The 14,463-nt window shown below is 42.7% G+C and overlaps 1 protein-coding gene across 1 annotated transcript; it reads right to left on the reverse strand.

Annotated features, from left to right (window-relative positions):
* Positions 1-727: 727 nt before the first annotated feature.
* Positions 728-12,266, reverse strand: scrt1a (scratch family zinc finger 1a). The gene is made up of 2 exons (XM_079570713.1): positions 11,353-12,266; positions 728-3,973 (listed from the first exon to the last, which is right to left on the reverse strand). Exons 1-2 carry the CDS (start codon positions 11,474-11,476, stop codon positions 3,201-3,203), a joined length of 897 nt encoding a protein of 298 aa, XP_079426839.1. The 5' UTR covers positions 11,477-12,266; the 3' UTR covers positions 728-3,200.
* Between the last annotated feature and the right edge of the window lie 2,197 nt (positions 12,267-14,463).

Below are 14,463 nucleotides of genomic sequence, written 5' to 3' on the forward strand. Positions count from 1 at the left end.
CCATACGGTGCGTTATTGAACCATTCCATAGCCAATCCAACTGCAGATAAACACAAAATGATAGTAACTTTGTAACAGGCAGAGAAGCTAGACTATCTCCGCACTAACCAGCTTTCATTGATAATGCTTTTTCATAGCTCATATTCTAAATTAGTGCAATCTTGATGTGTGGTTCTCAAAGTTTGCTACATAAGCCGCTAACACACTGGCTTCTGTGTTTCCAATGACATCACACATAGTTCTGGCGGCCATTTTGAATACCGAAGTAGAATTATGCAGCACTACAACATGTAACAATATCTCTACTCAGGATGAAAATGAGTATTACAAGTACATCAAAATGCCACTGTCGATCAGTTGTCGATCGACAGTGGCATTTTGATGTACTTGTAATAATTGCTCAAGAAGTGAACAGTTAAAACATGGCCCCAGAGATGCACATTTATGTGATTTAACCAGCAAATGCAAAAGATCTGCTTCACTCCTCACACTAAATTAACACATCAAAGATAAAACACAAAAGTTTTCTCTGTCATTTTTACAGTTTGTCATGTCAGCACAGTGTCAGTCTTAGTCAGTGTTTAAGCTGCTCAAGACGCTAGCATGCTACCGGTTAGCAAACGTCAACTGTCAATGACTTCAAAATGATAAACACATGTGTGGCTCACATCTATGAACACTGAGGAAATACTACAGTAACATGTTGTATCCAAGGTTTGGAGTGTGGTTCAAGGCTTTCTCTTGGAGAGGTCAGAGCTGAGGTGCTAAATGCTAACCGGTAGCATGCTAACATCTTTAGCAGCTTAAACACTGACTCACTGGTTTCTTCACATAAACGTGCATCTCTGGGGCCGTGTTTTATCTTCTTGAGCAATGAATACAAGTACATTAAAATGCCACTGTCTTTCATATTCATCCTGAGTAGAGATATTGTTACACGCAGTACTGCATAACAACAAAAGTCACATGACAGAAAATCATGTATATGGATTTTTCACTAGACACAAATTTATTTACGCTTTAGTCCTGTATTCAGTCATAGTCCTGACCAAGATCTTCTCTACAAAGTCTACAAAATACACATAATACTTTAGTTGGGCCATTTCCTGGTTTGCATTCAGTTGGGTGTTGATTTTGTTTGGATTTAGGGGTATTTCCACGAATACTTTTGGGGTAATCGGGTCATACTTGCTTGGGGGTTGCAAATATTTCAGGAGGTAGTTACAAGTTAGCAATGTCTTTTTAAGAACTTTTGGTTAGACTCCGATTTATCAAGACGTCTGGATTTGATGACTCAAAAAGCCTGTGGGTCACTTTGCAGACGCTGCTGCTTGGCAAAATATTAAGCTTCATAATTACAAAACACAAAAGCTGAGTCACATTGCTCTATTTTTTTGCTGTTGCGATTGAACCGCTAATTAGTGACGGCAAAACTGCATGACGTTGCATTTTTGAAAGAAAGCATGTTAGTGTCGACACATTCACTGTCTCAGTCTGCCTCCTTGTTCTTGTCCATGCTTCAGCACCAGAGGCCTACAATAATACCATCTACTCTCTACAATATGTTAGTAATAATACAAGGCAGGCAGTGCATAAACCATTTACAAAAAGTTCTCCCTTCCCCTGACCCAAAAAAAGAGCCCTCGTTAATGTGGGACAGCCCTCACGACTTCTGCAAACGTTTAGAAACTTTACACTGGGGTAAATACAGTATAAGAAAATAAATTATCAGAAAAAGCTTTGAGGGACTACGTACAGTGTTCACACACTGAGAGCTCTGCACCCACCCGCCAATATCGACACTATTCAGTTGGTTTTGCCTTTACTCCCTGAAGATCCTCATAACTACAGACAAGAGTGATACCCGCTGTTCTTACAAGCTATGACTTTCCAAAAAGTATCATGCATTATTGCTCTTATTGTAAATAACCACCAAAAATCATAATGAACTTGCTCATTTTCTGAAATTGACCAAAGAGGTTTTGGCAAAAAGAAATATCCCTTTAACCAACTTACAATTAGCATAGATTCCATAATTAGGCTATTGTCATTTTTGCATGCAGTCAATTTGTTAATTTTAAAGTGGCACATAAACGTAAACAAAAACTAGTTTTCAGTCTGTCATAACAAAGTGGCAAATGCTTTGGCATATTCATAATTTGAATAAAACATATTCCAAGTAAGCAACGAAAAAGGTGCGGAAATCTGAACATGTACAAAAACATAAAACTGTGAAAAATGTAAACAACAGCATACAGTTAATAAATAAATACATACATACATACATACATAAATACATACATACATACATACATACATACATACACACACACACACACAGATAATAAATAAATAAATAAATAGGCATAAGAACTTAAAACCAGTGTGAGGCAAATATACTGTAACTTGCAAATGTCCGTTTGAGGAGACATTTTGGATGCCTTCCCTGTATTAAATCAGTAACAGGCTGATTTGTTTGTCATTAAAAATACCGATGATCGAGCTGTAAATTGGTGGCAGAAACAAATTGGCATGAATTAAATGGCATCAAGGTCCAACAAATATGTGTTCACCGGCTGCCACTGCGTATTGGGATTTCAATTTCTACAGTTGGTTGTGTTCATGTTAACAGTGGAAACAGGAAGTAAATTTGAGCTTAAAAATATGTGCTTTGTTTAACTTATCATTGTCCTAATCGTCGACTCCACCGTCTCCCACATTACGATGGTTTGTCCATTAGAAAAAAACGAGTCAGATTAAAGTAAAGTTTATCGAATCTCTCTGCAGGTTTTCATACTTTGAACAGCTGCAATCTTCCTGTCACAAAAAGACAGAGTGTATGGGGGACTTGTGCTTTTGAGTGTTTATCTTGTGGCCGAAATAAAATGTCAAAACGCGAGCATAAATAGATCTAGGTGTCTGAGATTCGCTGTGCTTTTGTTATCTCCGAAAGAGGACAACGCGTCTTATCGCGGAAACAGACGACGATCCAATTCGGGCATCAGATGTTTTCACTGAACTTCCAAGGAGCAATTGATCAAAACAAATCTTTAATCTATTTTCGTCTTTCTGTTGCTTCGTGATCCTCGCTCGGGTTCAAACTGCCTGCTTTGCTTTTTGTTTTGTGTTTTGCAGGAAGAAGCCACTGCGGATGCAGCTTTTTTTTTTTTTCCCCCAAAAAAATCTCAGTGGCGGTTTGGTCATTCGTCGAGAGAATCGTTAGGATCGAGGGGAGAGAACGCGCCTTTGAAGCACGCGGATTCGTAATGCTTGTTTAGGTAGCTCTTCAGGGCGAAGGTTTTGTCGCATCTTTTGCACTTGTAATGCTTGAAGGCCGAATGCGTTTGCATGTGGGCGCGGAGGTTGGATCTGTCGGCGAAGGCTTTCCCGCAGTGGGCGCACCCGAACGGTTTCTCGCCCGTGTGCGACCGCATGTGCCCCTGGAGTAGCCACGGCCGGCTGAACGCCTTCCCGCACACGTCGCACTTGTGCTTCAGGTCGTGGGTCAGCAGGTGCATCGCCATGGCGGGCATCGACACGTACACCTTCCCGCAGGTCGGGCACTTCTTCGCCATCTTGCTGTCGATGCTCCTGTGCGTCTGCTTGTGCCGGCTGAGGTTCGAGGACGTGGCGTACGTTTTTCCGCACTCGCTGCACGTGTGCCTCTGCGCCGCCCCGCCCCTGCTGCTCCCGCCCGATTTCCTCCTCGAGCGCCCGTCCATGATGAAGAAGGCGTCGACCGTGTAGCCCTCGCTGACCGCCGCGTCCCCGTTGATGTAGCCGCCGGCGGACGAGGACACTTCGGATCTGGGGCTGTCCGGTTGGTCCGAGTCCCCGTGGATGTCCCCATTGTAGGAGTCGTCGATGCGCCCGTAGATCAGCGTGGGGTGCTCGGGAGACGGGACTTTGGTGATGACGGTGGAGTCGTTCACAACCACATCGTCGTAAGGAGAGGGGCTGAGATAGCCGTAGCCTGCGGAGAGAGCGGAGGGTCAGTTATTGATATGTCAAATTGATCGGGAGACGAGAAACAAAAGGTTAGATGCTCGGCAACAGGAAGTAACTAAAATAGAAGGATACGGATGATCAAATGCTCACGCTGTTCCTTCTCAGAGGTTTCTTTTATAGATTTTTTCCCGCGCTCTGTTTCATTGTTACAGCCTGGCATTTGTCTCACAGATCCTAAATCTGCTGCTAAGAACTAAACAAATATCACACACAGTCCACTTCTTATCTATTTACTGTGACATTAAACTTACATACATGCCTCAGTAGTCTAATTTGCAGTGGGAACAGTTAGCCAAAATATACAGTATATTCAAGGAAGGGTACTGTTACTTGAAAATATTTTATTCAAGCGGGTGCCACCAAGTAGTGTTCCAAATAATTACTGAAGTAAAAGTACTTGGTGAAGCTAGAGCAAATTTGTAGTTAAACTGTTGGGTCAGACTATTCGCTTTTAAAGGGATATTTCAGGATTTTTGACATAGGGCCTCATTTCCTAGTTATCCAGTGTTGTTGATATCTGGAGAGATGCTAGGCTAGCACATGTCTATGGTAACTAGTAGCCTGCATTAAAAAACCTCTTCCAAGTCATGGGGTAGTCCTCTAAATGTTGCCATATCTGATTTGTAGAAAGCTCCTTTGTGAATTCCACGTATAGTAATGCCGGCCGCAGGTAAACAAACGAATATAGATCCGGTAAGCTAGCAGATCACTCACTGCGTAGCTTACAACCAGGAAGCTAATGCTGCTCAAATATAAGTTCTTTTAAATGCAAAATGGTTATATTAAAAAAATTATTCAGTCAACACAGACATTTATATAGGTAGTCTGGTGTTATCAGTGATTTGCCTCAGGTGCACTGTGCTTGGGTCAGACTGTTTTTAATGCAGGCTACTAGTTACCATAGACATGCGCTAGCGTAGCATTAGCCTAGCACCACGAAGCTCTTCAACAACACTCTGGACAACTAATCCCTTGAAGGCAAAACAAGGTGTTTATTTGTAGCAAAACTGATATTACAATATTTTTGTGCTTATATATATGACTAACAAATGATGAGGAATGTTTTGTCAATGTTTTATAACTACATTTTTGCCAAAGCTTGACAAAACGTTCCTGAATTCCCAAAGATGAAACCATAAACATTACATAAGGACAATGTTTTTAACCTCTTACCCTACCTTAAACGGGTGCATTTTCTCCACTTTAGCTTAACCCAAATCAATAAGGTCACAGCCTATTGGCCAATGTAACGCCTCATTTGAAAGCTAAGACCTACAAAACTCATTTACTGTAAATGGAGCTTTTTCCATAGAGGTTAAGGGAAGGTCCAAGGGCTGTTTTTGTGGATAAGATGCCAAATGGCTGTGTGTAGTCTTTCCTTCACCTGTGGAGGGAGTCATAAGCTACTAGGACTAGGGTATTATTGGCAGTAGCTATATTTGGACTGCATTTTTCAAACCGTCTAAAATGTTGGCAATGTCATTAGTTCTGCAGCTGCGATATTCTGTTTAATAACACACACGCACTGATTTCACACAAAGAAATATCACTTTTTTTTTCAAACAAGTCTGAGCAAGTCTTTACATCTCACCTCGCTCTTCCAAAATTAAACGTCACAACCATTTAAACCCAGCCGCATATTAATGTGAACATGCCACTCTTAATGTACTTTAGGATTAGTCCCTTGTTCCCGCCTGAAGGATCGACTCTCCCCTCCAAAAAGCGCAAAGAAAGCAGTTTCAAATAAATGCATATGCGTAGACACTTTGCCACTGTGGGAAACCTTTATTTTGTAACTTGCAGCTTTTTTTTTTTTTTTGCGCCTTCACTCGTCATTCGTGGAAGCTTTCCTGACAGGTCGACACCAGCTCACCTCAAGGCCCCTCTGCCCTGCCATATACCGCAACTCCATTACACAAACACACTCTTTTCTGATTTCTTTCAAAGTGCCTTTTCTGACAAATCATTTTAAATGTGTTAGAAATGCTGTGCCTTAAGAAACATAGGGTTGTGTTTTGAGTACTTCTCCATATTCAGTTTATCTCCTTCTCAAAACAACACTCCACCTGCTGATGTCATGAGGTGGTGTGTTTTGATAATCCATACACCTTTTGCAACAACACATGGACTCAGACCCTGGAGTCATTTTCATTCACTATGTGCTCAGTGGTGATCAGCTATGTGAGTACCCACAGATGCCCTTGGATAGTTTGATGGAAGCGACTGATGTGCCCCTCGGACCATCTACTCAGTCGCTATAGTCGTACAGGCAAGGCGGACCAACTGTATCATGTTTATGTTCTGCTTTGAGTGAGGCAATGTCATTTTTGTTTCTTCGTTTAATGGTAAAAGAATAAGATATAGCTAATAAGTGTTGAGTTGGTGTTGCAATGGAATAACCTATAGTCAAGGACAAGACAAGACGACATCATTGCGCCTTCTCATCCAATCAGAGGACATCATCCTGGGACATTTATTTATAAGAACAGCTGAAACCATTGTGACAATAGCACAGCCCAAGCAGAACTTTATAACAGTTATATAACAAACCTATTTTGTCTCACGTATCCCTTGAGTCCTTAATTTTTACTCAAAATAAACTCTAAGGTGCAGAAAAAAAGAAAAGTATCGGCTAATCTCAGATTTAATGGTATTTTGTTGGGTACTGTGTTGAAAAACAAAGCAAAAACACAATGAAATGCTGCAATTTATCATTAGAAAGATGTTGTTGTTTTTTTAATAATATTGAAACTATCCTCTTTAGTTTCAACTTCTTGCTATGAACCTGCTTTACAGGCTGTCTGTATTGTGCTCCTTTGAGTATTTGTACTTTTACAGCAGCGCTAAGTAACGTGTTTACCTCAATAAAGCCTTTTCCTAGTCCCTCTGGGGGCAACACAAGTGTTCTGGCCAGAAAACCACGCTTGAAACTTACCTGCCTCCGGGTCTGAGGCGCAATACACACTAATGCAATCACGAAGAAGAAGCTAACGGGCAAAGCTAACTGCGGGCTAGTGTCACTTCAGCAGTGTTTACAGCCAAGTTTGAAGATTTATATTTTGTGGTTCTGCATAGCTTCTAATTGACCATCTAAACGTTTCCTAAGAGTGGGTGAAGTGTCTTGCCCAAGGATTCAACAACAGGCAGCACTAGTTGGAGCAATTTGATCTTAATCTAGGCCTGGTGGTACTTGCAAGGTCAGTTATTTGATGAGATGAAACATAATATGAAAAGTTTGAGAACTACATGTACAGAATACTACAACACTTAAAACAATGCATCTGGTTTGTCCAATGTTATTACCATGTCCATATTAAAAAAGGAAACTAATACATTAATAAAAAAACGCTCTAACCTACCCTTCCTTGAGCCGCCACATTACACGGCGGTTGGGTTTGAGCACTGTTGTCGGGGTCTTCGTGCCCCTAGTTTACGGGTCAGACAAAAAGCGGTTCAGAAGGCCCTTATGAGAGACCAACAGTTAGAACCATGAGGCCGTCCTTCTGTGGACCCACCACCTGTGCAGGAGGAGCCATACGGGGCTGGTGCAATGTTAAATGGACAGCTCGGACGACCCGACTCAATGGACAAGTGGAAGAAAATGGATGGATCTAACCAACTGTTGCGCCTACCTGTTGTTTTTCGCCTCATTTAAACTACATCAGCCCTTTGTGCCAGTACAAGCTATGTACAGCCTAGGCGTTTCTTTGTTTCTTTCATTAGAGCATGCACATACTTTATTATAAGTTATGAATCATCAAATACCAAAGCTTATATCTCAAATGTTATATAAAGCCTGAAAAAAGCCTCACAGATCTTAAAGCCATCTTTCCTTTTCACCATCATAATTGCGCTGAACTTTTTTGTTTACGCAGCTCCCTCCTCTCTCATCTCTCTGCTCAATTATTAGTTTCCATGTTATGATTTCTTTGTATTATTATTTTCATTGGCCTCCTACAGTCAACAGGCTCGCGCAGACAATAGCAGAGGAGAGAGTCGGGAGAGAGGGGGGGGGGGGGGAGCCTTGTGGATCTATGGCGATCAATACCTCTCCATTTCAATTAGCACTCTCTATAGCATTTATACACAGCCCGAGCAGGAGATACTGTTGCCTGTAATACAATTTCATGACGCAGTTCTCAGAAAAGTTGGTCGATAATGCGATGAGGACATAGAGGAGAGAGCAGGGCGTGGAGCGAGCAGACGGGGGGAAGAAACAGGAAGAAGCCACGTTGTGAGGAGTTCGGGGGATTGCGGTTAGGCAAGTTTGACGATCGCGTCTAAGGCGCTCATGCTAATTTAATGTTTGCAATTAAATTAAATTAAAGCCGAGCAGCGACGGAGGAAGGGGAGGAAATGAAGTCGGAGGTGCGGGAGACCAAAACAAGGCAAAAGAAAAGCATGAATATTCAGCTGTTGTTTTGCATAAGCGAGTGAATAAGGCCAAGAGTGGAGTTTCCGAAAAGGCCAGGCGTTCATTTGTCAGATTTTATAATATCAAGTAGCAGAACAAACGATGTTTATGTGCTCACTGGGCATCAGCAGCCTATTGTGAAGCAGTTGCTGTGTTCAACAAGAGGTGTGTGTGTGTGTGTGTGTGTATAAGGGGGTAATAACATGGTAATAGGATGGAAATAGCATGTAACTAGGATAACGAGGGATAACATTCATTTGTAATATTAGGTTTCTTGATTAATCCCGATGTCCATGAACATAAGCAGAATGGCACTTTTAGGTACAATGCATTCATCCTATTTACTGTGCTGTAGAGTAACGTGCAACAGATGGGGAATGCATTTACATTAAAGTCAATGAGCCTGTCTTTAAATGTGAATAATTTGTAGTCTATAACTGCCATGCCCTTGTCTATTGTCCCGGCAGGGTCTATCCCACAAAAGACCTTGCTGCAGTAAAAATCCAGCACCGAAACCCAAAGTGAAGAGTCGATATTTGACAGTGATGGAACATGGCTTTCCTATAACGACAGAATCTCCAACCAAATCATTTCAAGGCAATTTCTAGTATGTTAGAATAATACAGGCAAAACCATCATTAAAACGCTCACTATTTACTCCCACTATGTGTTTACGAATGTATCAATGTTTAATTGAGAGCGTACTGATATTTAACATAGTCTCTTGGTTTGGTCATTTAACTGTCAAAAACAAAGCTAAACTTGGCAGAGTTGTTAAACAGGGCAGTAAAATAACAGGCCAAGAACAAACCAGTTTATCTCAGCATTATAGTAAAGCAGTGTGTCGTGTCTGTATTAAGATCACAGATGACGATAGCCACCCATTGTCCCATCACTTTGAGCTCCTTCCATCAGGGCAGAGATACAGATTTCCTTGTGCCAAGAAAAATGTGTACAGGAATTCTTTTGTTCCCTTTGCCATCAAGGAGCTGAATAAGTTGTATTAATGCCGTTCAGCCAGTCTGTTCCTTTTTCCTTTCCTTAATGAAGTGTACCTGCTGCTGCTGTGTCTGCAGTGAATTGATCTTATAATGAACTGATTTTATTATGTACATTGCTGGGCAAATGTATTAGAATGTATGAGCAAGCCAAAGGCAAATTTCTGCCATCACTGTGCATGGTAGACAATAAAGTTGTTCTATTCTATGCTATTCTATTCTAAATACAAATCAAAGGGACCTGGTCCATGTCAGGAGAAACGTGTCCACCAGGTCAATGGGGAAGTCACTGTGAGCCAAATGATATTACTCTTACACATAATGTGAAATTCCAACAAGTTGTCCCTGCACTTGTTGTTTTGTCAACAGCTTAGCACATTCATTTGCAAACACTGGAGGCGAGGGCTGTTAGCTGCTGTAAACGCCTCTATAAATGCTTATTAAACATTTAAATACTCCAGCGAGGCACTTGCTTCCAACAATCACAAATCTAGCACAATTACAAGAAACGGCGAACGCTATAAATACGACGCGTGGAGGAAAGTGGATCAGGATTAGATTTTTTAGAGGCAGTGACACTAGGTCATCCCATGCATCTTCCCCGCGTGCACTCGGCTGCACAAGAACTGCCTGGAAATGTGCCGACTTGACAGAAACGCTGCGCCCTGCGTGTGTGTGCGTGCGCATGGAGGCGGGCGCGCGTGCTGCTAAATGTACACGTGCAACAAGCAGCTCCAGTCAAACTCCTGTTGAATCTAAATGGACAGATCTGTGTCTAACCCCCTCCCCGCATGCTCTCCGCCTCGGCGCCTTGTCTTGTTGGTCCTGTGCAGGCGCTTGTTGTTGAGGCACCAGGGATTTTCTTTTTTTTCTTCTCCTTCTTTTTCCCCCCTGCATCTCGCATTTGACCTTGGTACAATGTGAACGTCACCAGGTTGTGTTTACACTGAGGTGACGTGGCGAGGGCGGCCGCTAGAGGGCAACGGTGGGTCTAAATAAAGCTAAACAGACAGCATGATGACGGATTTAGGAAACTTGCCACGATGACTAATACCTATACGTTCATGAGAGGGAGCAGCAGCAGAAGAGGGCTACATCAGGTATTATATATTTACACATACAAGCAGACCTGAGCTATGTAGGGCTAATTACTCTTGAAGCAGCTATTTACACACAAAAAAGCAACCTATAATTTATCTTAGTTGCGAAATTAATGACCTGCGTGATGTTTCATTGCGCATCTTCAACACAAACTGACTGCTCGGTGTTGTGTTTCTCTTAACTCAGCAGTCTTTGTCGTGAATTACATAATGTGGTTGTTGTGGGAGAAGGCATTTTCATGGTTTCTTCAGTGAGTGGTTTCCCCCTCGGAGCAGCCTGTCCCTCATCCTGTGTACTTTCCAAATGCTTTCACAAACCAACGCAGCCAAAGCCAAATGCCTACACTAAGAAAAACCATGCTCGCCTTTCACACGAGTGAGACGCAAAGTGGAGTGTTTGGGTTATGACCAGGCAATGATAAAAGCACGTTCCCAGAAGTCACATGGCCAGTCTATTACAGGCCATGCAGGTTTTGCTTCCATTCAAAACTCCTCTCCGATGTCATCTCCTCCTACAGTGCATGGGTCGATGCTGAGAACTGCTGAGCCATCACAAACCAGTGCCTTTAGGAAACAAGACCCGTTTGACCGACACTGACGGGCAAAACAAGAGTAACTAATAGGCTACACTTTCTTTTAATTGGAGTTGCGATTAAGGCTGGGTTTCATTTCTTTGATCTGTCTAAGCTCTTCTCTGTAAGTCACTGGGCATAATCTGTAAGGAGAAATCTCAATACGCCAGACTATATATCATGCCCTCGAGTTGACCCTGCAAATCCTCTGCGTAAAATGCGCGCATACATGACTTCTCCCTGGGACTCCGCTGACTAACCTTTATCGTGGTGATGGAAACGCAGGCTTAGCTCCTCTCTCCGGCCGTGTCCGTACGAGCTCTCGAGTTCACTCGCGGAGAAATCGTCCAACTTGACTTTCTTGACCAAGAAAGACCGAGGCATGGTGAGAGAGTGGCGGTCAGCGCGCGCGCACGCACAACACAGGCAGCGCAGCTATATCAGAATGTCTGAAGCAATAAACTGCTAAAGTCCCATGAAACAGACACGGAAGAAGGAAGACATCACTGGGAAAGGCTCCGAATTGAAAGTCAGTCGCTAGGAATAAGTTGCTCTGCGAGTGTTGCCCATGCACATCCGGCAGAAAACGGTGGAGACCTGAGCCACGCGTGTCTCTGATATGGACAGCTCCGCGTTTCAGCACCGGACAGCTCCCGAAGAAATTCCGATAAAAAAAAAAAGAAAGAAAGAAAGAAAGAAAAAAAGAGCGAGAGATTCCAAAGCAGACCCAAGTGAATGCAGTTACTTTTTGGAGCAAAGGAACAACCGAAGCGTAAAAGTTAAGTTGAACACTGGCTGAGAACGTCCCAAAGACGTCGTTCAGAACAATACAGTGGGTGTCATCACAGTCCCGTGTAGATATTGCTCAAAAAAACAGCGCGAGGAAGACGAAACCACGCGTCCTGGCGTTTCTATCTGTGTGTGTCTCGCGCCTCTTGGCTCTCCTCCTCGTGCCTCCGTGTCTGTCTGACGCTCAGGATCAGCTGTTGCGGTTTTATAGGCCACACACGCCGCGGAGAGAGAGAGGCGGGGAGGAAGTGCCTCGTTTTATTCATCAGAAAAGAGAGCATCGTCTTGCGGGACCAGCAGCAGCGACGCGCGCCGATGGCCCGGGAGGAATTTAATTGGTTTGGTTCGAGGGCACGCTCGCGCTGAGTTTAATGTTAGAAGGACAAATGGGAACAATGTGAGCATGCAGGATTAGGGTTAGTTGCACTGAAATAATACAGATGAATGATAAATAAATATGTTCTCTCTCTTTTTTTATTTTTATTTTTTTGCAGAGATTTTTATTGGTCTACTTTCTCCCAGCCACTTTGTTCACTGGATTATGTATGAAAGAAGAACATTAAACATATTCAACCCCTAGTTGTACCTTCTTTTTCTTTGGTTGTTGTTGTACTTGTACTTGTTAGATGATTCTGCATAGGCCTAACCATTAAAAAACCCTGTATACAACTTTTTTCAGTTTTCAAGCTAAATATAACTAAGATCAATCTTAACTTTCTTAACTTTTCGCTGCGCATTTCACAGCTAATTCACTCATAATTAACTAAGTCTTTTGTAGATACACAATATACTGTGAGGGGCTAAAGTGGATTTCACTATTGTAAAGTCCCTGTGGTATGTTTTATGCATTACCTCTGATTATAAACTATTGTGGAGAGGACGGCTCTCATTCATCTGCAAATAACAGGTTCCAAGGCTTAATTATCTTCGACACAACAGCATCTCTCTTGTCTAATCTTCCTGGATCACCGTGAACCATCAAACCAACCTCCCCAGTGCAAGTTCTTGTGGCATTGAGCACAGGTCAATGCCTCCACACTGCAGTCGGCCAATTGAGCAGCTTTTATGCAGATGAGCCCTTGTCCCAGGCCAATAGGATCATGTGTGCGTGGGTCCAGCCAATGCCTCAGTCCATTGTGTTTGATGTCAAGATGCTTCTGTTCTGTTTTCTTTAAGTGGGTCTGACTGTACAGTGGCGTGCACAGCATATTAGAGTCTCTGACAGATTGTCCATTCACACAGACGGGGTTAGTGATGTAATGCTGTGACGTTCTTTTTTTATGCAAGCTCTATTCACAAGGTCCTATTTTTGTTCTTCATTGATAAATCTTTGAGTGTGTTTCTGTTTACATAAGTGCACTAGTCTAGAGTCCTCCGCTCTCTTTAAGTCACGGTCGCTCCGAGGCAGTGGCCCAGTGTGTGATTCAAGTTCTCCAAAGATGACAGTGCAGTTTTCCCTCTGAGCATAAACTATTTTTTTTTTTTTTGCATTTTCCTCTTCGTGTTCATCATTTGCTATATTGGTAGATGAATATGGTGTACCTGGTTTGGGACAGGTAAGCTCTCACTGTGTCAGGGGCAGGAACCTAGAGCAGTACTAAGTAACTTGTTTACCTAAATAAATCCTTTCCGTAGTTTCAATTCAAGTGTTAATGGGATGATTGGGGGGTCTTTCATCCCCCTGGTGTCTCTGGCCAGTAAAAAACAACGCTTGCAGCTTTCCCTGCTCCGACCCGGAGCACCAATACACACTAAAAGGATCACGAAGAAGAAGCTAACAGGTTAATGGGCAAAGCTAACTGCGGGCCAGCGCCACTTTAGCAGTGTTTACAGCCAAGTTTGAGTAAAGAAAATGGGTGTACAATATCCCTCTCTCCCTTTGTCTTTTCTGTCAGCGTAGTATCTACTCTCACAGACAATTCATGAGTAAAAAACCGTAACATGCTACGACACCTGCAGTGGTGCTTATGACCTCTAGGGGCACGAGTTACTGCTTTAACAAAAAGAATGGTCATTCACTAAACAAGTTCAAGTAAAATCGGGTCAGTTTTTTTCTTCAGTGAATCAGTTTTTCTCTTTCAAAGCTTCTTCAAATTCCTGGCAAAGATTTGGACGCCTATATTGATCTGGTACATTTAGTGCACGTTCATCACAGCCAAAGAAGGTTGCTGGTTCGATCCCTGTGCTGGACAGGGCCTTTCTGTGTCGAGTTTGCATGTTCTCCTGGTGCCTGCAAGGTTTGCTCTGGGTGCTCCAGTTTTCCCCTACTGCTAAAAACATGCACAATAGGTCATCCAGCCAAGTGATTCTGACCATTAGCCTACCCAGGCGCAATGCAGATGCCCACTGTTCCTCACGTATTGCCCCAACGGCATCAAAGAATGGGTCAAATGCAGAGGACAAATTTCCCTACGGGGACCAATGAGATACATGGAAGCAGAGACAATTTATTCTGTTGTGTGCAAATTTGGCATCGCTACAGAATAAAAAAGAGTAAAATGTATAAAGAAAGGAATCATCAACCAACAATATGTGACTCCCTTTTACTCTCCTGTCATTAATTTTACCAAAAGCTGAGCGGT

This window comes from Gobius niger, assembly GCF_951799975.1.
Source record: "Gobius niger genome assembly, chromosome: 14".
Classification (NCBI taxonomy): Eukaryota; Metazoa; Chordata; class Actinopteri; order Gobiiformes; family Gobiidae; genus Gobius; species Gobius niger.